We start from the raw sequence: 26,470 nt of genomic DNA on the forward strand, positions 1-26,470 counted from the left end.
TTTATTATTTTTTTTATTGGTTTTTCTCAAAAAGATTTTCTTTTACATTTTTGTGTTTTTGTGGGTTTTTTTCTTTTTTTTCTCTCTTTAATCATAAAATTTTAAAACTAATTAATTAGTCTTACTTTGAAGTACACAATAACTTAATAAAGAAAAAAAGTACGAGTATGCATTTTTTATGCCCAGAAACAAACAGAAAAAGAGGACGATAAAATGGATAGCTAGAAAACGAGTGCGAAAGAAATAGAAGGAAAGCCTAAAACAATGTGACTTGGTGGTTTATAAAAGGTTCCAACAACAAAATAACGGGAACAGATCTATGCATATATAGAGGAGCATAGGCCGAGCATTTAGCCCAAATCTCAGATAATAATTGTTAATGGATTTTTCGTTTTCTTTTTTTTTCAAACATAAGTCCTAGGCATATTTTACAAAACTTCTTTGACATTTTTGCTGGTGGTTTCTTGTTGATGTTTCATTTAGTTTGTTGAGTGAAGCCATTTTGTTTTGGATTTAAATAATTTACGTGATATGAACCCGGGCGCCAGTTGGGTTTAGCTTTTAAAATATATGGTATATATATAGACAGACTTTTAAGTAAGTTTTTCTTTTGTTGTACTTGCAAAGTTTGGAGCGTGAGTTAAGGTGTATATATGTGTGTGTGTGTATGTATGTGTGTGTTAAATGATATATAAACCATTATAAATATTGCATTCTGAAAGACCGAAGACCATATCAAGAGTTGTACATGTAAAAAAAAGAGGAGTATATATATATATGTATATACATATCACGCTGTGTGTGGCCTAGACGTTTCCGTTTCCGTTTCATTTGCATTTTGTTTCGTTTTATTTGTTTTTGTTTTTGAGCAACTTGCCAAGTCGCGCTGTGCGTCGCTTTGCATGTTTTTTTTTTATCAGCTTCTGCTGCCTCCCGTTCTTTATCTGCCTCTGCTTCTGCTTCATCTTTTGTTTAATACAATTTTAGACTTTTTACAAATACATAGTTTCATTTGCAATTGCATTTTCTTTAAAAAATATTTCGCTATAAAAATATTAGTTGAAAAATAAGAAATGTGTTTTTTTGTTTCATTCTTCTTTTTCATTTGGTTGTTCGTGTTGTTGTTGTTGTAGAGTTTAGTTTTTGGGGGGGCAGGCGCCTAGACATTTTGTTGTTGTGGTTCCTTGATTTTTTTTTCAATTGATTTTCTTTTTTTACAAATTTTCTTTTTTTTTGTTTTTAGACTTTTCAATACATATAAATACTTTCTATCATTCTCTTCCTCTGTAAAAATAGATCAACTTTTTGCCTTTTTCGTATTTTTTGTTTTCGCTTTTTTTTTTTTTGTATTTTAACAAATTTTTGCAAGTTTTTTTTTTGTTTTTCTTTTTTTTCTTTTGTTTACGTTTTTATAATTTTTAGTTTTTCTGTTTTTTGGAGAGATTTCGTTTTCAAAAAGTTGTTGCTCCTTTTCTGTTTGTTGTTGGTTTATTTGTTGTTGTTTTGTAAGTTTAAATGCCTAAAATGTATTTAAGAGCTAACATAACATTGGATATCAGTTGTTTTTTTCTTTTTCTTGCATCTTTATCATCATCTTTTTGCTTGACTTAACAATATAAATCTGCGTATTTAGTTGATTTTGTAATATTATTTTTATAATTACGATTTTTTATTTGAAGTTGTTTTTTGCTGTTTTCTCTTTTGTTTTAATAATTTTATATTCTTCATTTACTTATTTAGAGGGCATGCGCCAAAATGTCTTAGTATAATGAATGTTTTCTCTTATATATCTTAAACCATTTTAATTGTAGTTGCTTGTGGTCGAGTAGGGGTAGTATAGGTATTTGGGAGAGGGCGGGCATGGGCGTGGGCGTGGCTAAGTGAGCTGCGCGTGTTTAATAATTATTGTTGCTTCTGTTATTGTAGTGGTTGGTTGCTTGTTGCTCAGTTGGCCGCACTCATCAGTTCGGAGAAGGCGTTCTCCAGACAATTCTTGAGTTCAGCATAGGAGACAATTAAAACCGATTGCTCATCGCGTGACATTAATTGCACCTATAACGGAAATAAATACAGAGTATATAGTTTAGGTGTTTAGACTTAAATAATTGCTTAACATACGCGCTCGATGGAGCCCGCGTCCAGTTTATTGAGGCATTGTACAATGTGCGCATGATCTAACCAGGGTCGGCCATCCTCGGTGACGGAATGAAATAGAAAATCACGGAATAATTTCAGCATATATCTATCACCAGTCTCTGACCAAGTGCAGTCCAGGTTGAAGCTATATAGAGTATATATTGATTAGTTAAACAGTCACATAACTTTGCACTTAAGGGTCACCCACTCGGGTCGTTCGTTGATGCTATTTAGTTTAACTAAAATGCGATATAGTCGCCCGTTCTCCATCTCCTTGGCCAACTCATCCTCCTGCATGTCCACCTGTGCTTGCAGCGCATCCAGCTGCGTATAAAAACGTGCTCCAATCATGGGCATCAAATCCGTCACAGAGCGGCGGTTATTCGTGGTGAAGAGGTAACTATTTGATAACAGCACATAAAACAAATGCAATTAGCCAAAGTCTTAAATTAACAGATCGCATTACTTACACAATAAAATTACGTAGATCGGTGGAGTAGTTTCTGGTTACCATATCAATGCTCGCCTGCACATTGTCCCGCTGCACGGACTGCAAACAGCGGCAGGCTAACGCTAATACTAAGCGACCCAATGCAGTTAGATCGTCCTGCCGAGGGAATCATATTTGAGTCTATGCGACATTTGAAGTATGCCAATTACGCTCACCTGCTGATGCATGTTGACCAATGCTAAGGGGTTGGCTGCATTTGGATCGAACTGCGTGATATCTGAGATGCAGCACGAGCTGAAGCGCACACGTTTCCCTGTCACAATGATCTTTGTGGGATCTAGTATTCTGAAATATGAATAATTGGTATTAGTAAATGAGAAAACTATAAAATTTCAGATAATATATTCAAGAATATACAGATATGCAGAGATGGTATCTTTTAAACGAATACCTAAGACAATTCAAAGCTGTAGACTAGACATCTGCTAATCGACCTAGTTTCAATCTCTATTTCCTCTACTCTTTACACTCTTCATCAAATGAGACTTCTATTTCTTAGCTATACTACTCCTGGATTTCTCTAATATCCACAAAGTCAACTGATTATTCCCCACTTTTAGCTCAGCTATACTTCGCTCACTCACTTGCAGGCCAGTCCCGCTTGATGTATGGCTCTCAGGCCTGCGGTGAGCTGCATGATGATGGACCAAATAGTCGATTCGGGCAGCAGAGGTCCGTTATTTGTGCGCTGCATGTTGCTCTTATGACTGCAAAATAAACGAGCATTAGATACGATATAAGTATACAGGCTATAGCAGACTCACCTGAAGGGGCGTGCCTCGCCTTGGAATGGATCTGTGTAGCCGTTGGTCTCTGGCGCTGGCGTAAAGTATTTGGCTAGCAAAGTCTGTGAGCCGGGATAATAGTCGTACACTAATACTAAGGCTATATAGAGGAACATAAAGACGATGTGAGACATCAGAACAGTGAAGACACGCTAAACGCTCTGCTTACAGTTATCACCAAATGCTTTTGTCGTGAACACCTCACGCAGTTGAACAACATTCGTGTGCTGCAGCTTCTTCCACATCTCCACGAGCGTCATGCACTTTGTGGACTGCAAGCGAAAGCCTAAAGTAGAGAGGGGTTAGAGAGATTATTATAGGAGACGATAGCCAAGACTGGCAAGGGGATGCTCAACTGACCGTGTAATCTTCTCAGGCAGTACTTCAGCCCTGTGCTATTGTGCGTCGCCCTGTACGTGCTCGCCGGCAGCGTTAGTTTCGTATGCATGGGCTGGGCCGGCGGCTCCAGTGGGTAGAGGGCATGATAGTTATCCACCTCGAGTGGCAACGCATGCTGCGCCGCCTCAGCCGCATCCATAATCAAATTGGAGATCTCATTGCGGCCCAGAATATCGCTGCGCATCTCGTCCGGCATGAAGAAGGCCGACTCCAGCTGCGTCTTTGGCTGCATCGTAATCACATTCGACGCCGGACCCGGATACACATGTCCCGCATACAGCAGCTGCGAGGGCACTGCACTCAAAGGTGCCACAGCACTGACAACGCCATGATGCGCCGGATGTGCGGGATGTGCGGCATCTACCACAACCGAGTTGACAACCGGCTGGCTGTTCTGTGCATTGGCAGTTGGATAAAAGTAAATGGTGCCCCCCACGTTTTCCTGTCAAAGTCAACACACAATTAAAAAAAAAAACCAAACAAACATAAATTAGAATTGTTAAGGCTTAAAGCTTGATTTGAAGTTTGAGGCTAAAACAAAAATGAGAACTATATCGATATATTGCATTAATATTTATTCGATATTCGTTTTCCTGAGTGAACTATTCGCATAGCCAAATGAAATTTTGATATATGTAAGTTAATAATAATAGGGAATATCCCTGTTGAAAGTCTTATCGGAGAAATATAGAGCGCTAGATTCGATATATAATATATTTGAGAGTATTTATTCAACATATTTACTGCTTCTATCTCTTAAAGTTCTTGAATTACGCCTGGATTCCTTATCGATTTTATAATAAAATAAAATTAAGCGATGGGAATATAATTTTTTTCCATGGATATTTACGAATATATATTTAATGTTTATGCTCAAGCTCTTCTAATCATTGAATTATTATAAACCAAAATCCAGATCCTAAAGGACTTTATATATCATCTAAATGATGATGTCAAATATATCCCATCTTTAAGATTCTGTTTTTTACTATTTACATCTAGTTTTCAAGAATACTTATAATATGCTTCAAGCCCATTGAACTGCTCTACTTCCATATATCATATACCCGTGTCCTTTCTCTCCTACTCGATCCACTCACGACATGTCACCCACGCTTCCACTCCCATCGCTAGCACTACAACTCACCTGATGCACGCTGGCTGGCAATGTAGTGGGTATGGGCGATGCTCCGTGTGGCGTCATGCCGTGTGGCGGTGACTTCTCGCCGCCGATCAGCGCCGCTGTCGGCGAGTCCTGTCGCATCATTGCGGCTCTGGCTTTGAGCGGCGTTTGGGCGGACATGCTGCTCACGAAGGGAGCCGCCGCAGGATTCGGTATAATCGCTATGGGCGCCGAGCTGCCGACGACTGAATCGTTAACCAGTGCCGGTTGCTGTTGTTGCTGTTGCTTTTGTTGCTGCTGCTGTTGCTGTTGCGTAATGTTAACCGTTGCCACAATATTCGTCTTCTGCATCGAGAGAATGGAAGCGGAGTTGCCACCATTCGCCAGCTTGCCTGACGAGCCAGAGACGGTGACTGCAGCTGCCGCCGTCGATGGCGACGAGGACGCTGTGGTGGAGGCGGAGGCGGGCGCTGCTGCAGTTGCAACTGCGGCGGCAGCGGCGGCGGCGGCTGCGGCTGCTGCTGCGGTCGTTGTTGTTAACCCATTGACACCATTCAGACCATTATTCATGTGGTACGGCGGATAGAAATTGGGCGACGAACTTATGCGCGTTGGAATGAATTCGGGCGATTGTGGTGTTACCTAAAGCAACGAAAGAAAATTAATAGAAATACTCAGAGAATGCATGTAAAGAACATAAACACAAAGGCTGCAGTCGTCTATAGCCGACTATACAATACTCTGTTTGCCATGTAAGGAAATCCAAAGGGAATTAACAGCAATTATGTAATTAACTGTTATTACAGTGCAGCTGAAACTGTATAGCTTTTAACATAGTATATTTGAAGTTAACAGACTGTTATACCAGAGGGACTGTCAGGCTGTAGGGATCGGTATAGGCCGAGTCTAGACTAGTTGAAGTATTCTTAATTAGTATTATTTAATTTAAATTTTAAAGTAATATTTGTATTCTGTAAATATAATATTTTTTAAAAATGTTGAAAGTCTCACGTATTGTGAATGCATCTATAGCTCAATTTATTTGTCCATCTATCTGAAGACGTTCGAAAACTTATACTCGATATCCATATTAATCCACCTATACCTATTTACATCTATCCACCCCTCTATCTAAATTTACATAACTATGTAAAAATATCTAAGTTTCAAACTGGACTCGAAAGAGTTCCTAAATTTATTAAGAATATTGATATTAACAATTTATTCTCATAAAGTATATCTATTAATCCCCCCTCTTCACTTTCTATAAGCAGTAATACCCCTTGACTTATATTGCAAACAGAGTATTTGAGACAATCATAATAAACACTTAAACACGCACTCTATAAATTGGAAAGGGTAATAGTTGTTGTTGTTGTTGATGGGGTTGGGGCTAGCTACTAACATGAATTTTTAAGGGCGGTGGGTGGTACGAGGGGGTAACGAGATGACAATAGTTGTTTTTGTTGTTGTTTGTTGCTGTTGCTTTTACCTGAGACTTTTTATTAACAGCTAGGGACGCGTCCAAGTTAAGTAGTGAGAACCCATTACCGTTACCGTTACCATTAACGTTAACATTACCGTTATTCAGCCCATAGCCCGACGTTTGGGCAACATTCTGTCGATTCTGTCGCCGGCAGAGCAAGACACAAATATATATATATATTTTTTGTATATAGACAGAAATCATGCGAGAAGACAGAGATGGATAGAGAGAAAGAGAGAGAAAGAAAGTTTGAATAACAGCAAAAGATAGGGAGTAATTTGAATTTATAATTCATTCAAATGAACTACTGAACCAGTTCAGTCAAGTCGCTCATGAACTGCAGATTTAGTTCACGATTCGGGGATGAACTATTGCATATAAATTCAATAAAATGAACAACAATTCCAAGCCCTTATAGACAGATATATTTAGGGCACAGTTCTATAGAGATAGCTGCATTAAAATATACATATTTGATCATACTATATATTTTATATTACTTCACTTGACTTGACATTTCTATGAATTTTAAAATATATTCAATTGGCAATTAAAGAACAACAAAGCAAGTAAAATTCATGCACAAATTATATTATTTATGCATACATTTATACAAATACATACACATATATATGTATATAAGCAGAGCTACAGTAAATGCTCATTAATGTGTATCTTGCACAAAAAAGTCGGTCAAGTATACAGAAATAAATATATTTATGTACAATATGGAATTATGGATTGAACAAATGAAATCGTTTCAAGCAAATTGAGTGAAAACAAATATATAAAAGTATAATTAAAAAATAATGACACACACAGACAATTTGTTCGCTGAGCAAAACAAACTTCAGCTGTTAAATCAACAGCTGTTGTATATATATATACACATACATATGTACATATATAGACATTCATATACATACATACAAATACGTATGCATGTGTGTGTTAGGCAGGGTCATTCGTTAAGCCGCCTACTTGGCTTTAAAGCTTTTGCATGTCAATTAAATCCACAAGCCTCTCAAACTGTCTAACTGAAATGCGTCACAAACTGTGCACGCATTATAACAGCTAATAATAATAATAATATCAATAATAACGATAATGATAACAAACAATGCTTACCATATATGTGGCTAATTTACTTTCAGAGGGTATACCATTTGAAGGCGAAAAGAAAATTGGATCCATAGCAGCCGTATCTGTAAAGAGATAGCAAGAGCGAAAGAGACAGCGTGAGTAAAATATAAATGATTAGAAATCAATTAAATAAACATGAACATGCCTACTCTATGTGTATGTGTGTGAGAGAGAAAGAGAGAAAGAGCAAAAGAGCGCGTACACAAATATTTTTACTTTTTACTTTTCTTTAGCGTTCTGTTGATATTTTTGTTTTGTTTTGTGTTTTCGTCGCTGTCGTCGTCGTCGTTGACGCTATCGATAAAACCGATAACGCGCGCGCGCGCTTGTTTTTGGAGCAAATACAAAAAGCAGCAGCGAGCGCCAGCTTGTTGTTTGTCTGCCTTTTTAGAGTGTGTAAATAAAAGCAAAGACGCAATTCGCTCGCGGCGAATATCAACAAAAACAAAAAGCACGCAAAAAATTTTAATGACAAAGAACAAACTGTGAAATTTGCGTCTCCGTTTTAAAAGGTGGTGCGATGAAAAGCAAAAGGCAACACAAGAGATTCACTATTTTCGACACTCACACACACACACATAAGGTCGGTCAGATACATATGTTTACATATACATTTTAGGAAATGCCGCCTTCATGACTAATTGGTATGTTTTTTTAAGCAAATGTTCTTGAGGGCCTGTCAAACTGTTAAAGTGGATGGCATTGCGATTTCATTGGTGAATTGAAAGTTGCGGCAGCAACTAAAATCGAACTACGTAAACGTGGATTCTATTTGCAATGCACTTGTGGAACAAGAGAGACAGAGACAGCGATACACATATAGAAGATTCGGCACAATCTGCAACTGTTCAAATGTGGATGCTATTTGGGTGCACTTCATGCAATGAAATTTGCTCAAAAGGTAAATGAAATTTAAAAAAAAAGTTGATATACATGTTTGCATGCGCGGCAAGGTGGCAGGCGGCAGGTGTGGTCTGATATGGGCCAATGCCTTTTGGCAGCACAGCAAATAAAATATATACATATATATATATATAAAAAAAAAAACCCAAAAGTAAGAATGAATTCGCCGAAAGTTCATTACTTGCAGCTACCCTGTAGACAGACAAAGCAGTGTGTGTCTATACGTAATACAATTAAAAGTCCGATATATAGTCCATATTTATATGCCTGTCTATTACTGAGATAACAGGTTTATATATACACACCTTTGTGTAAATAGAAATAAATTAGCTGACAGTACTTTCTGATAAGACTTATCAAAACGGCTAATCTGTCCGCTTCCAATGCCAATACAAAACAAACGCTAAACAAACTCAAGGAACTAGTTCATTGCGCACATATTGAGTCAATAAACACATATACCCTACCTATTTTTATATGTTTATAAATGGTTCAACAAGTGATATTGGCCTTGAAAATATTCGTGCAAGTATTAAAGCAAAATAAAATGAAAAAGGAAAAAAAAAAAAAACAGAAACAAAAACAAATATAATAAAAATTTTTTTTTCGTTTTTGTGTATTTAGCTGTGTTGGCATCACTTGTGCTTTTTATTTACTTAATTCATTTAACATTTTAGCACACGCAAAACACTCAAATAATCAAGAACAAAACTAATGCAGTTTGAGAGCAGCAAACATATGTTGCTTACAATTAGAGAGCAATTGAGTTGAACTTACTTGAGCATGGCCAGTGCATGTAAAACCGGTGAGAACAAGTTAAGTTCAGTTGCGAGTACATGTAATGCCTCGCCAACTGTAAGTACTGCGCGCACAGATGTCTGTTTGTATGTGTATTTATACGTGTGTATCTGTGTTTGTGCGATTGTCTATATGCACGCGTATCGGTGTGTGTCTGTGAACGTTTTCACTTTACATAAATTGACTGCTACTGGCAGATTGTTGGCATGACGTCGGCAAAAACAGCAAAATAAATGGTGTTGTTGTAGTTGTTGTGGTGCTGGTGCTGGCGCTGCTGCCGTTGTTGCTGTTGCTGCTTTTGCTTTTGCGGCGAAACAGACAGCTGTGTTTTGCTTCAAAGATCACGAACGCGTTCATGAAAACGGCACACACACACACACACACTCTTAACCGCACGCACACGTAAACAAAACTTTTACACACACTTCATTCAGGTGACCGAAGAGAAGAAGAGGAGGTAGTGAGCGAGAGAAAAAAGGAGGGGGAGTGAGGTAGCCAAGCAATCACAATATTGTGTCGTTATGTCACGTTGTATGTCTACTCATATATACATATGTACATATATCTGTTCGTTTGTATAGATGCGGCAGCATTTACCGTTATGTATTACGCTGCACCAATATATGTAACGGTATGCAAAGCAAGCACACTCGTAAGCGCAACAACGAACCGATCGGAAACACGGCGCAAACTCAACTGAGCAGAAGAGCGCGCAGGCGGCGGTGGAGTGCGTAAATACGAAAGAATAGAGCGTAAGCACTGATGGGAGAGACAGAGAGCGAGAGCAGGCACCAGAAGCAGTAAATGAGTAAGCTGTCGCTCTCAAACTGTGCAATAGCCAAAAGAGACGCAAGTGGGCGTGCATGTGTTAGTATGTGTGTGTGTAAAGGCAGATGCGCCGCTTTCTGGCACAGCTGTAAGAACAATTATAGAGCGCGATCTCTCTTTTTTTCTCTCTCTCTCTCTCTTGTACTTAACATTTTTGTTTACATTTGTGTGCCCACAATACAGTTTGACAAGCATCCAAGAAGCAAATGCATTGACCCTTCGCATTTTCACGATCATGTGCTAGACGTAGAAGCGCCCTGCCCACCCGTTGTTGTTTACTTGTGTATTATTATTTAATACTGTTTCATGTGTGTCTTTTTATTCGTGTGCTTATGTGTGGACTGTGGGCATATATAACTGCATCGCACATTATTAATTCTTGGCTCTTATATACGAGCACGTGTAGCCATATACTTATTCGCATTCAGCCTTAGAGAATGGCCGCCAGCTCCTTATCAGTCTATTATCAGTCAGCACTACAATCACTATTTTTCGCACTTGATCAATTTATCAATAATTCAACTGAGCTCCTCCTGCCCGTAATATAGATCTTAAGCATGATGTACAAGAGAAAGATAGAGGATACATAGAGGAAGGAGTAAGGTCCACGTGCTGCTGTAAACCTTTTAGGCTTACAAAATGCTTCAGCTGAAGGTTTTAAGTGTTAGCTATTTGAGTTTCAATGATTTTTAGGTTACTTTTTTTTTAAGTGTCAAAATAAATATTTATAGTACTGCTACAGGGCTTACAGTTAAATCAAATACACTCATACCTTGTTCAACGGCCCACACGTTAGTTGAGTGAAACAAATTGGAATTGGAAACTTGATGAATGTTTTAATTTGGGAATCTTAAATTTAAAAAAATATATAAGGGTTAAGCTCCCGAAGAGAAAACAAATAACATTATCAAAAGTTAAGTATGTTGTGTTGTTGAAATCAATACAATTTTGATGGCAACATATAATTTGTTGATTAAAAAGGCATTTCATACTAATTCGGGCTATCAAATATTAAAAATCTCATAATATTACCTAAAGTATTGCTAATAAATATTTAAATTTCCTCGTCGGCTTTGCTTTAGCATGCTTTCACAGAACTAGCCAAAAATCAGGTTGAAGTTTCGCAATTCGCATTTCTTTTGTTCTTAGCTCAGCCCAGCAAACAAACAACCAACAACAAAAGCAAAACACGGTCACGAAACGGTTTTCATTTTATGATTATGGTGCGATCTCGCACCGTGCTTCATATTGACAGCGTTACACAGAGAGAGGGAGAGAGCAAGAGAGAGAGAGCGAGGCAGAGGAAGAGAAAGAGGGGCTCGGGTTGCGCTGTGGCTCTGTCGTAAGCCGCCAACGTGACCAAGACAAGTTTGGTTGGTTGATTGTTGTTGCTGTTGCTCGCTAGCAACAGTTTGACCCAATTCGCCGTCCACAGTCAGCTCAGTCCGCCGCGAACAGCTGTGCAAATATCGCATGGGCGCCAATGGGTTAATAAGCGGGCGCCTCAAGCTTAGCCAGTAACAACAACAATTGCAAACTCATTGAATATGTAAACTAAGCCTACTCGATGAATTTTTTTTTTGAAGACAGCAACAATTGTATTGCGAAACGCGGCCAAGCGGGGCGGGTGACAAAGAAAGCGGCGAAAAAAAAGCAGCCAATGTGGAGTAACGTTCGTATAGGTAATGTAGAAGGGAAAGGCAATAAGAACGGAAGCACAAAATGATATGCCTGCAAGAACACACTCACACTCGCACACACAGCCACAGATAGAAGACAGAAGCAAATACAGTGGAAAGCAACAGCAAAAGCAACGTTGTCAATATGCTATCGCCCTATCTCGCTCTTGCTCTCTCTCTCTCTCTTTTTCTTTTGCTCACTTGCTGAATCGTTCTGTTCTGAGCGCTTCTTCTTCCGCTGCGTTGGCAGAAAACAGAAATAAAAACAACAACGACCCCAACAAGAGCGAGGACAGCTATGGTCTGCGTCCGCTCAATGTGATTGATGTGTTCGCTGCGATTGACAGATCTGCGGCGAATTACGCATAATGTGAAAAGAGATGTGAGCGACTGCCAGTCAGATAACATAGATGATGATTACTCTACAGCTCTCTCTACAGCTGCTGTTACACACACTATCTCGTTCGCACGCGCGCAGAGTGTTTACAGTTCAAAGTGTCGTAAGCAGCAAAACAAAAAACACGCTCACTTTACTTTTGCACCAACAAAATAATAACACAAATACAAACAAACACTCACACACACACACAGTAACACTCACGCTTGTGTTGAGGCTCTCGTTCGCCGCGTTCGCCGTGTGGTAACGTTCGATGCCCAAGAGTGACTAACTCAAAAGGTAAGCAGCAACAATGAAGACGAAGCACACAGCACACACACACACACACACACACACACGAAAGCAAGCGCAAAAGCAAACACACAAAACAAAAATAAAAACACAAAAGCAAAATGCGCCAAGGCGTCTGATAATACAGTTTGAGTAGCCACAGCGGCGTTGCAGTTTGGGCATGTCAAACTGTAGCCGTGAGATGCGAACAGCGTGAACCAGTTCAAGTGCTCTAGTTCAAGTTTAATTATAGTTGGCGGTTATTACTTTTTAATCTTACTTACTTTTTAATCTTACTTTTTAATCTTTTGTTAAGCTATCAATTATTTGTACTTTTTATGCAATGATAGCTGCATATCATTTTATACTAAGGAGTATTTGCTCATAATTAAATTATTTATCAATATTTTATAATTTAGCAATTGTAAATAATACAAATTATTTATTTGTGCACCAATAACAAGTTTTAGGTATGGCAAATTTTAATTAAGTTCATTGTTATGTTAATCAGAAGCGGAATGAGATTTTCGGCTGTTGCCAAAGTCACAGAACATCAGGAAAAATATCTAAGCAAGGGAAACCCCTTTGCCGGCGGGCAATACATAGATAATGAGGCCAGCTAATGGCAATAAAACTGCCAGACGCTACATACCAGCACACACACACACACACAGAGAGCCATAAACTTTTCACAGTGGACGACGCGACGTATGAGTAACGCGTGCCTCAAGGGCAGACACTTTGCCAAGCGAAAGTGAATGCGAATTTAAATAGCCAGCGAAATGGGGTTAGGGTATCACGCCGAGCAGTGGGAGGGAGAGAGAAAGGGTTGCTATGGTGTCACTCTCTCGATAGCAGCTGCCACTGCCACAGCCACTGCGAAATATTATGCAAAGCGCGTGCAAATGGAAAATGCGCCCAGGAATGTGTTGCATACTTTGCAGCAGCAGTTTAAGAATTCGCTAAACAATAACAAACAAACAATGGGCAGAGCAACAAACAAATTGCCAACAATAAACAATTAACAAGAGTGTAGACTAAGAAATATGCGAAAGAAGATAGACAAGAGCTTGTGCGTAGGAAAATTGTTGCATATAACGAGATTTTCCAGAGATATATTTGTTTTTGCCTATACTTTGTTTATTTTGGTGAAGGAAATGTTTATTCGCGAATTTTTCGGTTTAATTTTAACGGGGAAATTTTATAAGACTCAAATTGAATTTAAGGCCTAGAGAAAATTCGTATTAGCCCACGTTTGGGGGAAATTTATGTATTTGTGAGAAATATACGTCTAGGAGGGAATTTATGCGAATGTGTCGAATTAAATTTTCACTTGAGGGAATTTCTTTTTATGTGAGGAGCTTAATGTTAAGGAAAAAATTATATGTAAATTTATAATTATGTAAGAGAGGGAGAGAAAACGGGGGCATAAATATGATCAAATTTTTGGAATGATCAAATTCTTGGCCAATGACATTCATGCCTCGTTTGACAAAGGGTAGCAGAAAGCAGAGAACTTGGCTAAAAAACGCTTCCAAACTCAAAGAACAGGCAAACAGCAGCCAAGTGGAAGTCAAGAAACCAGTTTCAAATTGCATTCGATACTAAACGATCCGAAAAAATCAAAGAACACTCGTGATGGACTAAGAGATACCCTGCATGCTAAAACTCTTATAGTGAAAACTCTTGGAGAGGTGCGACGAGGACAGTTTTGCTCTTGTAATATACAAATAAATCTAACGGAAATTTATTAAGGTCTGAATAATTTCTATGATTAAATTAACATAGATATAGGACTTCTTATCAACATCCTATGTTACATACATAAACACAGCGAATACACTCCATCTACAGAAGCTACAGGGTATGCGAAATAACAAAGGCAACCTCAACAGGTAACCCAATGCACCTACCGAGAGAGAACCGAACCAGAAGTCGCAACACTTCAAGTCTTTGTATTTCCGTCAGCTGCCGTTGCAGCGAAACCTGAAACTGGTTTTATTTTAATTTTTTTCTCGTATATTTTGTTTGACAAAGGGAAAAGGAAGTGGTTTTTTCTAGCACAGGTCTTGCCTGTTTGTGCGCCAGGATCAAGCCATCCTCAAAGGACAAGTGGAACTTGTTCTCAACTAGAAATAACTCTCAACTCAGTTGCAGGGTAGAATACTCGCTCGTTTGATCGTTTCCAAGAAAAGAAGAAGATAAAACAGACAACAAATCCATTACCTATCTCTCTTTCTTTCTCTCTCTTTCCTTCGCTTGCAATTACAGTGTTTGGGGTAGATTGATTACAGAGAAGTTGCTGATGGGCATTATGCTTAAGCGTTGCTAATGCATTGCTACGCTCACTCACACACACACACGGACAGTTTACATAGCGCTATCTTGCTCGCGCGCCTTCCATGATCCCTTCCATGGTCACGGCTGCATGTAATTGCCAATAATCATGAGCCGCGACTTGGAAGTAATTTAATTTCCAGTGCAAGGAGCGAGCGCGGCGAAATTAAAGGCGAAACATAGGAATAGGCAACAAACAGCGAAAACCAATTTGTGTATGAAATATGCCAAAGGTGACTTTCAATTGCAAACTAACACACACACACACAGCTCTAGCTGTACATACATACATACAAATAAGTTCAAGCTGTGGCTTTTTGTATTTGCGAGCGTTTGCTGTGTTTGGGTTTTTGTTTTGTTTTGCTTTGCTTTGCATTTCATTGCCACTTACCTGCCGGAAAGAAATTGTTCAAGAACGTTGACATTTTCTCCTTTTTGCACCCTTCGCCTTCGCCAGACAGCAGCAACAACAAGAAAGCGTACTGCGCGCTGCGCTCACCACGTTGCTCTCTCGCTCACTCTATCTCGTTTGCTTGTGAACACTTTTCTGTTTGGTCCTGTTGTTGCTGCAGTTTTGCTTTTTGATCTTGTTTTGTTTTCGTTTTGCTTTTTTTTTTGTTTTTCTTTTTTTTTTACGTTTATTTATTTTCTTGACGTTTCTTTTATATTTTTACGTTTTTTTTTTAATTTTTTTTTTTCACAAGTTTTTATTATTAAATATTTTTAAGGTTTTTTTTTTTTTTTTTTTTTTTTATGCAAACTTATCGAACATAAATTTAAATAATACAGACAATTCGCGCTTAACTCCTAAGTTTCACATTATACATGCTCACATTGTGTCTTATTTTTTTTTTTTTTTTATACCCTGAACCCATTGAAAATGGGAAATCAGGGTATAATGGTTTTGTTAAAAGTATGTAACAGGCAGAAGGAGGCGTGGCAGACCCCACAAAGTATATATATTCTTGATCAGGGCGACGAGCTGAGTTGATTTGGCCCTGTCCGTCTGTCTGTCCGTCCGTCCGTCCGTCCGTCCGTCCGTCCGTCCGTCCGTCCGTCCGTATGTATGAACGCGTCGATTTCAGAAGATACAAGAGCTAGAGACTTCAAATTTTTTTTAAAATGTCCGTAATTACAGCGCGCATATCAAGTTTATCATTAAAAATCGATAACTCATCCCGATCTTTTTTTTATCGATAAAAACCCTTATCGAAAATCAGTTATAAAATTATATCTTCTACACCCTTATTGCTAGAGTCTCCAAATTTTTAATGTATGCTTATATGCAATTTATACAATTTCGGTTTTTGTGTAAATTTACTCCCCACCCTTAAATTCACCCCCTCACCCTCACTTTTGTAAAAAGCGTATTTCAAATACTAGAGACTTGGGCTTTGGAATATACACACATATTCACCATATGATTACGCTCTAAAAGTTTCATTAAGATCGTATGTCTACAAAAGAAATTATTTAACAAATAAATTCTCATAATATTGCCCACACTGCAGCGCAGCCCAAGCGCAGTCGCTGCTTACTGCGCAGTTAGCAGAGCGCAGGCTTATGCGTGCGTGTGGATGCATGTGTATGTATGTGTGCATAAAAGAAGTGCAGAATGATTAGAATATCAGCTTGGAGGGTTCAGGGTATCTCCTAGTCGAGCAGTCTCGACTGGAGCTTTCTTACTTGTTTTTGTTTAATATATTTAAGATTAGTTGTTTAGTTTTTAATTAGTTTGCTTGCAGTGATTAAAATGCATATTTTATTTCGCAGGTGACACAAACGTTGAACTGTGGCCGAGCACGGGCTGCAATAATTGAGAAAAAAAGAAACAAAACGTTGATAAATGTGAAGTTTTATTGTAGCCTATTTCTACTGCTGCGCGACAGGCGCCACGCAACGGTAAACTAAACAGACTCCTAGTTAGTTGTATTTGATTTCTTTTTGTATTTGTTTGATATTGCAAAAAAAAAAACAGACAGAAAAAAAAACGAAAATCCGTGGGGGGTGTATACGAAGAAGCGACAAATAAAATCCAAAAAGCAACAGCGCCATCACAGAGGAAGAGGCAGGGGACGTTGCGGTGCGGTGAGGCGAGGGAAGTTAGGCAGAGTTTTGACTTTGCTCTGTTTGGATTTTATTTCATTTGTGTGCGTGACGCTCAACCATATACAGACACAAAATGCGCGCATATTTGCTTTTTACTTTTTCCCACTCTGATTACATACACACACAGGCACAAACACACACGCACTCATTTGATTTTCTTTTATTTTGGAGTTTCACATATTTATAGCATTTTATATTTATAACATTTTTGTATTTCGCATACTTTTCGCTGAACCTGCGCCAACATATTGCAAAAACTGTAAAGAGAAGAGCGTGAGTAGGAGTAGAAGAAAAGATTTTAACAACGCTCGCTGTTGTTGGAATTTTATTCATTTGAATTGTTTGTGTGCGATTGATTATGTATATTTATATATGCATGGGATTTTCAATTTTAATTGTATATTTCTTTTTGTTTTCTTTTGCTTTGATTACTAACAGTTAACGAGCGGGCGGCAAATAAGAAACTCTGCGCGAGTCAAAACACACACCGCGCGTATTGCGCTGCACGAAGGTACTGGAAAGACAGACGACGACGACAACGATGAAGAAGGTGACGGCAATTCAAGTGCCCAAGCGAAGCCAAATGGAGTCCACAACGAACCCTCGCCATATGTATTGGTGTTAGAGCGTGTGTGTACGTGCTGAATGTAAATGCGCAGATATGTGTGTATGCATGATTGAAACTCCGTGTCTGTGTGTGCGTGTGTTCTGAGCAGGGTAAAGGATTGGTAAGCGCAAATAAAAACAACAACAATTACAGCTGTGTTTTGTATGCAATGAAGCACACACTGTGGGCAATGCATAGATAAATGCCGTATAAATGTTATGATAACACATATACATATGTAATTATTTATACAAATAATTATCAGAGCTGTTCTTATTGCTAATTAATTTATTGTTTATTCGATTCCGGAAATTGCCGTATGATTTAACGCCACTGTGTGACAGGATAGACATTCTGCAGGATATACATTTGCATGTAGATACATATGATGTATGTTTGCTTATATATGTATGTAAGTACGCAGCAAAGCGAAGCCAAAGCAAATGCCGTTTTATAACATCAACACACACACATGCTGTCGTGCGCACGTACATTCATATATCTGTCTATTATTTTTGTGGAGTTAAACAGGATCCAAGCAGACTCAACAGCTGGCCAGCAACACATACATACACGAGCAGCAGCAGCAGCAGCAACAACAACAAATTACAACAGGTCAGCATCCACACAGACGTGTGTGCAACATGCCATCCACAGACAGAGCCATTGTTGTGGATGCTGAAACAGCTGGCAACAATAACTTGAAAGTAAACGCGTGTGGGTGCAAAGGGGGCTGGAAGAGTGGGAGCGCGTTTGAGCCCTGTTTAAAGCTAATGTTTGCTGCTGTGTTTCGTCTGGAACTGGAAGTAGCTAAAATTAATTTTGTCAACAAGTGACAAAAGGCCAAAGGTTATGGCCATTAACTTCAACACACATACACATACACATTTGAGTTTCACTGGAATAACATCAGGATTCAAACATAGACAAAAACATACATAAATACAAATATATGTATATGTATGTGAGACCTTTTAGCATTTTGAGGCTTGACTAATTAGTTGAAGTAACCATGCGAATAGAACACAAACAAGCAGAACAAGTTTCATTTGGCCGCACGCTTTTTTTACACGTTGCTGTTTTCTTTTTTGTTTTTGCAATTTTCGTTGTTGTTTTGGCGCACTCAAAATGTTAAGACGCAATTCGTTACACTGGTTAGTGTTGTGCCTATTGAATTTTATTATTACTTTTCTTTTAACTCACTTTTTGTAGTTCCTGGACAACCGCTTACACATTTGTTGTTGTCTACACTACAGATTGTGGCGGTCGGACAATATGCAATACTTTCGATAAATACTCGGTGCGCCAATTGAGCGGTGAGTAAATGCGATAGTCATCGATTTGTTTTAACATAGTTCTGTTAGGCAAATATTTAAATAAGAAGCGCGTCATCTATTTGCCATTGGCATATAAATTCCTAATAGCACTATAGTAAAGCTAATTTTGCTTATTGAAGCTATTCATAGTTTGTTTTATGTTTCCAATGTCGACTTAACATTCGAATTTTATTACAGTTATCAAGGAAAACATTTGACAGATTGTTATCACTGCTAAGAGCTCCATTCTTTTCCAGCTGTGGTGAGTTTCCAATAATTAACAGTACAGAGCGCTGAGAATTACATTTCCATTACATCAATGTTATTGTGACTGCTAAGAGTAGCGCCAATTTTCCATGTAATCCAAGAATCATACATTCAGCTTCATCGATAGAAGCAAATCTTTCGTTGCCATTTGGTAGGTGTGGATTCAAATATTCTTTGTCTTCCTAGCTCGTGTTCCATATACTTCTGAATCTGCTGTTCCACGTTGGAGCGCCATTTAAGTTCCAGAAACAAGGGAAACACTTCGCCCGCCTTCTTCAAGCGCCGTTCGGCTGTCTGATAACATTTCCATGGCTGTGGTTCCACGACGAATAGCTCTGCCAGGTTCGACAATTTACTCAAAAAGAACTGTAAGCCGCTGTCGTGATGATTTAGATGAATCCACATGGTTATTGAGTAGCAACAAATAGCATCGAATTTTGTGCGCTGCTGTTGCTGGAGGTAGTTTGCAATGATTTCATCAAAACTCCCCGCATTCAACACATCGCCGCAAAAGTAGCTTATTTTCTCATCGCACGCGTTTTCCTGCTGAGCGCGCTGGATGAGCCGTTCGTCTATGTCGATGCCCAGCATATGGACTGGCCGTTGTAGCTGCTCTTCCAGAAAGCTCTGCAGCAGCTGCGTAAAGACGCCACAATTGCAGCCAACATCTAGCACCAAATAAGGTTTATTTTCATTTGCTTCCATTTCTTGTTGCTGCTTCGGTGGCAGCCAAACATTTTTGTCGGGCAACAACTTAACACGCTCACTGGCTGAATTGAATTGATAATAATTCATAAAGTTTCCATATTGAACGGCACCAGGATTGTCATTGCGATGTTCCATTTCAATATTAATAGAAAATAGAAAGTAAACAAACTTTCTCGCTAAAACCACTTGTTACAGCTGTTGCTTGATGACCAATGATGATGATGACCATCGATACATCGGAATACATTGTTATATCGATACTCTTCTGCTATCAATAGCCGCCACATCTGGGCTATTGTCGATTTACTTCTGACATAGTATATTTAAGCATCGACAGCCGCGTCAACTAACTAGCTGGTATTATTGTGGTATTTTTTGTAGCACAAAAACAGTGCGCCAAATTTGAAATGTGAATTGAAAACACAAGTTTTTGTTTACCTTTCCATTTACTCTTTAATTTACTGCACTCAATTTGATGATCACATATACATATATATATAATTTATATATACGTATATACATATATTACTCTTAACAATTTTTTCACTGCTTACATTCCAAAAAATCTCGATAACATTTTGTAAAATTAACATTAATAAATGATTGCAAATTAATTTACAATGAATTCATATACGTATGTCGTATGTCTCTGTGTGTGTGCTCACAATAAGAGTTAATAACAACAAATTCTGGCTACACGTAAGCAAAAGACGGCGCAGATTATAGAAACTGAATTTAACCCACTAAGGGAACTAGGCAAAATTGCAACAGTCTGTTGAAAATCTGTGGCCAGGATTTGCTTAAGTGCCGCCAGTCAATTCAGAAAACCAGTTAATCTATATAGTAATATATATGTGTGTGTGTGTTATATAATACATAATTCATGATGTGAATTGAACTAATTAACACTAAATTAATATTAAACTATATTAACTATAATAATTAATCAACTATATTTTACGATTTGTATGCATTAGATATATATCTATATATAGTAGTATATATGTATATCTGAACTACAAACTAAATATATAAACGAGGTAAGTCTGAAAAACTTACGACTTTCGAAGGGGAAAAATCAAAATAAATTTGTATTCAAGTTCATATACATTAAATATATATATTTGCAATCACTAATTCTTCAGACTACCCTCGCCCATATTCTCATTTTTATTTATTTTGTTTTAATTATATTTATTTAGCGCTAATTCTACTGGAAATGTGTTTTTCGATTTCTGAGCTAAGTTCTGTTAAAGTTTATCGATGTGGAACGTGTGGAACGCGTGGAATTTGTGGAACTACAAACTTTTAACTACGCTCACAATGCCCCGCCCACTTGGTGTCTCTCTCTACTTCCCTCTTTGGCATTTATTAAGTTAAGTATTTAAACTAGGTTCTAGAATGCTACTGAATATGGACTTTTCGAAAGCTTTAAACGCCAAGCGTCTAGATATTTCTTGTTTTGTTTATTATTATTATTTTTTTTTAATAGAGTTGGGGGCTGAAACGGAAACGGAAATGGTAACGGAACTGCAGTCAAATAGAACAGAAATAGAATTTTGTTGTGATATAAGTTGAATACAGAATTAGACTAGGCATTAGTTGTTATTATCGATGATCGTCTATCGACTATCGATTATCGATTTTGTTGTCTATATGGGTATATAGCTAGATATGTATCACGCTATATACATACAGATATAAGCTCATAAATACACAATAATACATATACATATATATCAATAAATCCCTCGAATTCGTAACATAATTCTTTTCGTTTATGCTTAAAAAACTTTTACTAAATTGTAAAGCTTACGATCTACTAAATGAATATGTCTTTCAAATCTGTTTAGATGTTCGTGTTCGTGTTCTCTTTGTTGTTGTTAGTGGGTTCTGGGTATTGGGAGTAGTGGAAGTGGGGGTAGACGTACTGCCCGCCACTCCATTAAATATGCAACCATGTGGCCTAGAGGCAAGTACGGTTCAGTTAGTAGGGCAACTATATATATATATATAGATGAATTTCACATATATCTATATATATATGTGTGTATATATATATATATTGAGAGAGATGCATTTTACAACCAATTTATACTTGAAAATTTAACGGCTCTAGTCATCTGGGTCCAACCCGATTAGCTCCGCTTGCAATCTGCCCTTAGTCTTACAACAAATGGTTAAACAAAATACTCTCAATGCGATACGAAATTGGGGCGACATGCTGCACATGATCAAAATTTTCCAAAACGAATTCAATATGCCAATCCAGACGACAGCGAAATTGATAAGAGTATTTTGGATAACCTCGCCCATGACCACCTCGTATAGTCGCAATAATATCCATGGCAGCCAGGACATCCAGAATGCAAAGACTAATGCGAATGACATCATATGACTAGGGTTCGATAAATTTTCAGCCAATGCTGTTGCATATTCTTTATCATGTATCGGCTCGCCCGATCGTATCTTACGCATCATTACAAATATGTAGCCATAGTTGTGTACTATCGATATTAAGCTGGGACCTAACACTAATATCGCCAGCGTAGCGCTGTATGCCGCCATGTTGCCCCAGTCGAGCATGCAGATGTGCGATAGATTATTGACTATCGGCTGCGTGTAGCCGAGTATCGGCGGGCAGCACAACAGCGCCGCCGATATCCATGTGAAGACCATCCAGCACTGGCAGCTGCAAGACGAAAGGCATTAATCAGTAAATCAGTAAGCAATACGATCGCCAATCGCTTATCGATTATTGTCGCTCATCACTAACCGCGTCTTCGTCTGCACCGTTTCGTAGCGCAAAGGCTTGCGCACGGCCAAATAGCGATCCACCGAGATCCACATGAACGTGTAGACCGATACGGCCCACAGCGTCACCTCCAGGTAGCCGGTGAAACGGCACACGATGTCGCCGTACATCCATTCGCCCGTTAGAGCGGGATAGACTGAGAAGGGCACAACGAGCAGGCCGCATAGCAAGTCCGCGATGGCCAATGAGAGCAGATAGTAGTTGATGACCTCTGTGGGACCTAAGAGAGCGCAGCATGTGGAACGTAAGTGTGTTTGTGTGTGTGAGTGGAATGTGAGCTCGAAACTTACCTTTGAAATTTGCATACGTGGCGATGATTAGTAAATTGGATAATACAATTGCCACGCCCAGTATGGAGATGAGTACGGCTTTGGTGAGTGCCTCCAATTTGGAATTATCCTGCAGGTAGCTCATTTCCTGCATTTTTCTGCCCACTGCAAGCAGGTGAGAGAGTGGGTGGAGTGGGGAGCGGAGGATGTGGATGTGTGGATATGGTTGTGTGTGTGTGTGTTTGTGGGGAGGCTTAAGGTTATGCTAAGGCCAACAACACACGTAAGCCGCCTACCTCACTTCCTGTCATGACGGCCAGCAGTTAGCGTGTGGCGCCCTCTATTGTGCAATAGCCCAAAAAGCTAAATGCAAATGCACGACAAGGTCGCTGTCGTTGTCGCAGTCACAGTCGCCGTCGCCGTCGCCGTCGGCGTCCAAATTTTTTTTTTGGTGTGTGTGTGTTTTTGTTGTTGATTGATTATAAATTTGGTTTTCTTGATTTTTTTCCGTTAAGTTTGTAAACTAATTATTTATTTGCTTTTGTTTTATTTTTATTATTAACTTTAAAGTGGAAGAATAATGATTATATTTATTATTTAAGTTTAAATTTAATATTAATATAGTAATATTAAATGTAATATTAATATATATATTTATATAATATTTTTACTCAATTTTACTTTTGCAACACTTTTTGTTGTTGTTAAATTTTTAAGTAATTAATTTATTAATTAAGAGCACAGCACAAATTTTTAAAGTTTTTTCTTTTTTAGTTTTTTGTTGTTGCTATTTTTAAATATTTTCTGTAAGGCTTTTGATGTGCTATGTTTTTTAGTTGAAAATTTGGGTTATTTTTGTTGATTTTTTTTTAAATATTTTAATTTTTTTATTTTTTATTATTATTTATTTTATGCTCGTGCTTTATTGTGATTATCCTTTTGCTTGTAAATTCTGGCTGTTGTTTTTGTATTTATTTATTTGCTCTGCGTGCTGTTGTTGTTTTTGTTGTTGTTGTTGTCGTTGTCTTTTTTAAGCTAATTGTGCGCATCTAAAAATGGAATTGAAATTCGAAATTTAGATATATATTTTTTTAAATTAATTAATTAATTACAGTAAAACTTTTTACTTAAAAAAAAAATAAATAAACAAATTAACAATATTATATTAATTAAATAATAAAATTTTAATTATATATTCATTTCATATTATTTTGTTTCTCAATTTATAATTAAATTAATTTGCTTATATATTTAATTTCCATTAAATTGTAAATGAAATTGGTCTAATTTCGTTTAACAAAGTGTGTTTCAGAGTCAAGTCCTGCATAAAATGCTTTACATAAGAGCGTCCTTATCCTGCCCGCCAGTTTGAGCATTTTGACTGCCCCGCCGCCTGCCCCTGCGAGTGCCACGCCCAGTTGCTGCTGCTGCTTTTTGCAGTGACCCACTTTGCATTGTGCACTTGACACAGTTTGAGAGGCATCGCTGTCAAAGCAGCCACTCGAACGCAACAACAATGCGCACTCAGTGCTGCTCAAACCGTTGCGCTGTTTGACAGCCTCTCGAGGAGAGACTGGACATAAGTGAAGACTCTTGAGATTAACAAAAGACTATTTTATTTAGTTTTGTATTTACTCTTAGTTAGAGTTTGTAGCATTAAATTAAATCATGTTTAAAGCGGCGACTCTCAAACTGTAACACTTAATATGCTTGCTTTGCGTATTTATCAGCTATATTTAAAATGAAGTAAATACATTATGGAGTATTCGCAGTAATAACTGCCAGTGACTCTCAAACTGTTGTCGGACTGTCAGACTGTAAAGTCTTAAGCTTGTCAGTAGTTTATATTGTTTGCTCTTAAGTTGCGCTGCTGAGCATTCTATAGCTCTCAAACTGTGCCTGCTTAATGATGAATGTCAAACTGTCAATGAGCAGCTGTAGCGTACGGGCTGTATAATTTGTAGTTTTCTATCGCTAAGACTTATAAACTGTAACACACCTGCATTGCATGTCAAACTGTAACAATTTTGAAGATAATTTCCCATAAATTGATTCGTGTAGCTCACAAACTGTAAGCGCTTTAAGGCTGGCTCAGCTCTCGTTCTATAGGAGGCTCTTAATCTAAGCAATGGCTGCCAAACTGTACAACATTTAACTGAACTGAACGATGAAGCATTTATTGCATTAGTTGGATATATCATTTACTTTTTGGTTACTACTCTCTCTTCTGTAGCTATCCAACTTTAATGTACATAATGACTGTCAAACTGTTTACACGCTCTTTTCTATTTAGCAGTTGTCACTGTTTATTTTCTTAGTGCTTTCCGCCATCGATCAGCCATCTTGGTATATTTAGCTAAATCTTCATTTGCTCACTAAACTCACTTCAATGAGCCCACTCTTTGGCCCACCCACGCAGCTCGTTGGCTCATCAGCATCATTGGACGACGTCATTGCGCCATTTTCCACACACATACACACACACACACAGGCAGAGAGATAGAAAAACACAAATACAAACACAAACACCGAAGCCCATTATTAAATGCCATTAAAAGACGGCAGACCGGGCGCCATAGTTGAAAGGTAAACGATAGAGACAGAGCGAGAGAGAGAGAGAGAGAGAGAGAGAGAGAGAGAGAGTGAGATAGAGAGTGTAACAAGTTTGTCATTTGCTCGATGCCCGTCTCTCAACTTGGTAATTTAATTAATGCTAACGGCGCAATGGTTCGGCAGCTCGACAGGTGATAAATAACAATTGCATTTGGCTAAGCTGCAGAAGGAGCAAACAGCTCGCCGCGACAGGTGCGCAGCTTGTCAATCATTGCGTAAGCTGCAGCCGCGCAGGGCTGGGGGGGCGGGGGGTGGGGTAGGCTAGTGCTAGGTAAGGCAAGGGTTGGGGTTGGGTTTGGCTTGGTTTTGGCTTTCATGTCATTTGCGCAAAACGATTTTATGGACGCCGACAACGAGACGCCCCAGCAGCAGCAGACAGAGGAGGGGGAGGGGGAGGGGCAGGGGCAGCAAGGGCAGTGGCTGTGGCAGCTGCTGCCAATTACAAAGGGCAATAACGCTCATTGTGTGCTGCCAACTAAACCGTTGCATAATGAGCTGAACACCACGAGAGCTGGGGGCTGGGGGCGTGGCGCATTAGCGGATGGGGTTCAGCGAACCCAAGAGCAACAATAACAACAGAAAATCAATAGGCGCGTGCATATTAATGATTAATTAAGCGAAATCTTTTGCGCATTTTAGCTAAAAAAAACAGAGAGAGAGAGAGAGAGAGAAAGAGACTGATGGCAATTTGATTGCCAAACAGTCTGGGCCTGAGAGCCACCCAAAAAATTTGTTAGCTCAAAGGTCGTCAAGGCACTTATGATAGATGATGGGGTGTATGGAATAGGGGCTAGGGCTAGCTCTACACTGAGGAACTGCTGGAAATTACACAGCAAACACAGGAGTTGGGTAAGCAGCAATCAAAGCTGGGCTGAGTGAGATTATGAAATCAGAATAGTTTGTTTTCCTTACCCTACTTTTACTCCATATATGCCTGCTGAATAGAGTCTATATTTTGACTAGCAACGCCT

General features: G+C 38.6%; 3 protein-coding genes and 1 long non-coding RNA gene across 18 annotated transcripts; 1 reads left to right on the top strand and 3 right to left on the bottom strand.

Annotated features, from left to right (window-relative positions):
- Positions 1–65: 65 nt before the first annotated feature.
- Positions 66–15,328, bottom strand: PAN3 (Poly(A) specific ribonuclease subunit PAN3). 11 transcript variants are annotated; one of them, XM_089468139.1, is made up of 14 exons: positions 12,393–12,438; positions 9,264–9,616; positions 7,569–7,645; positions 6,447–6,581; positions 4,979–5,596; positions 3,793–4,273; positions 3,602–3,718; positions 3,412–3,532; positions 3,232–3,354; positions 2,803–2,932; positions 2,607–2,743; positions 2,345–2,536; positions 2,119–2,281; positions 66–2,052 (listed from the first exon to the last, which is right to left on the bottom strand). In XM_089468139.1, the coding sequence occupies exons 2-14, from the start codon at positions 9,322–9,324 to the stop codon at positions 1,945–1,947; spliced, it is 2,463 nt and encodes an 820-aa protein (XP_089324265.1). In that variant the 5' UTR covers positions 9,325–9,616; positions 12,393–12,438; the 3' UTR covers positions 66–1,944. The 11 variants fall into 11 exon arrangements, with proteins under 11 accessions (XP_089324265.1, XP_017863795.1, XP_017863797.1 ...); XM_018008306.2 differs by lacking the exons at positions 9,264–9,616; positions 12,393–12,438 and adding an exon at positions 15,187–15,328; XM_018008308.2 differs by lacking the exon at positions 9,264–9,616 and having other exon boundaries at positions 12,393–12,446.
- Positions 7,746–20,841, top strand: LOC149268993 (uncharacterized). Its single transcript, XR_016269962.1, has 3 exons — positions 7,746–8,484; positions 17,343–18,827; positions 19,026–20,841. It is a non-coding gene; the product is annotated as an uncharacterized LOC149268993 (long non-coding RNA).
- On the bottom strand, positions 15,403–19,937 carry LOC108614269 (putative RNA methyltransferase CG11342). Of its 5 annotated transcripts, XM_089468148.1 has the most exons (4): positions 18,715–19,937; positions 17,128–17,161; positions 16,580–16,602; positions 15,463–16,252 (listed from the first exon to the last, which is right to left on the bottom strand). In XM_089468148.1, the coding sequence occupies exon 1, from the start codon at positions 19,935–19,937 to the stop codon at positions 19,212–19,214; it is 726 nt and encodes a 241-aa protein (XP_089324274.1). In that variant the 3' UTR covers positions 15,463–16,252; positions 16,580–16,602; positions 17,128–17,161; positions 18,715–19,211. The 5 variants fall into 5 exon arrangements, with proteins under 5 accessions (XP_089324271.1, XP_089324274.1, XP_089324277.1 ...); XM_089468145.1 differs by lacking the exon at positions 17,128–17,161 and having other exon boundaries at positions 15,403–15,602; positions 16,482–16,602; XM_089468151.1 differs by lacking the exon at positions 17,128–17,161.
- A 154-nt stretch (positions 20,842–20,995) lies between the features above and the next one.
- On the bottom strand, positions 20,996–23,041 carry DopEcR (G-protein coupled receptor DopEcR). Its single transcript, XM_018008309.2, has 3 exons — positions 22,908–23,041; positions 22,579–22,837; positions 20,996–22,494 (listed from the first exon to the last, which is right to left on the bottom strand). Exons 1-3 carry the CDS (start codon positions 23,038–23,040, stop codon positions 21,918–21,920), a joined length of 969 nt encoding a protein of 322 aa, XP_017863798.1. The 5' UTR covers position 23,041; the 3' UTR covers positions 20,996–21,917.
- Positions 23,042–26,470: the final 3,429 nt, after the last annotated feature.

Source organism: Drosophila arizonae, chromosome 4 (assembly GCF_054131065.1).
Source record: "Drosophila arizonae isolate 15081-1271.41 chromosome 4, UAZ_ARI_1.0, whole genome shotgun sequence".
Lineage (NCBI taxonomy): Eukaryota > Metazoa > Arthropoda > Insecta > Diptera > Drosophilidae > Drosophila > Drosophila arizonae.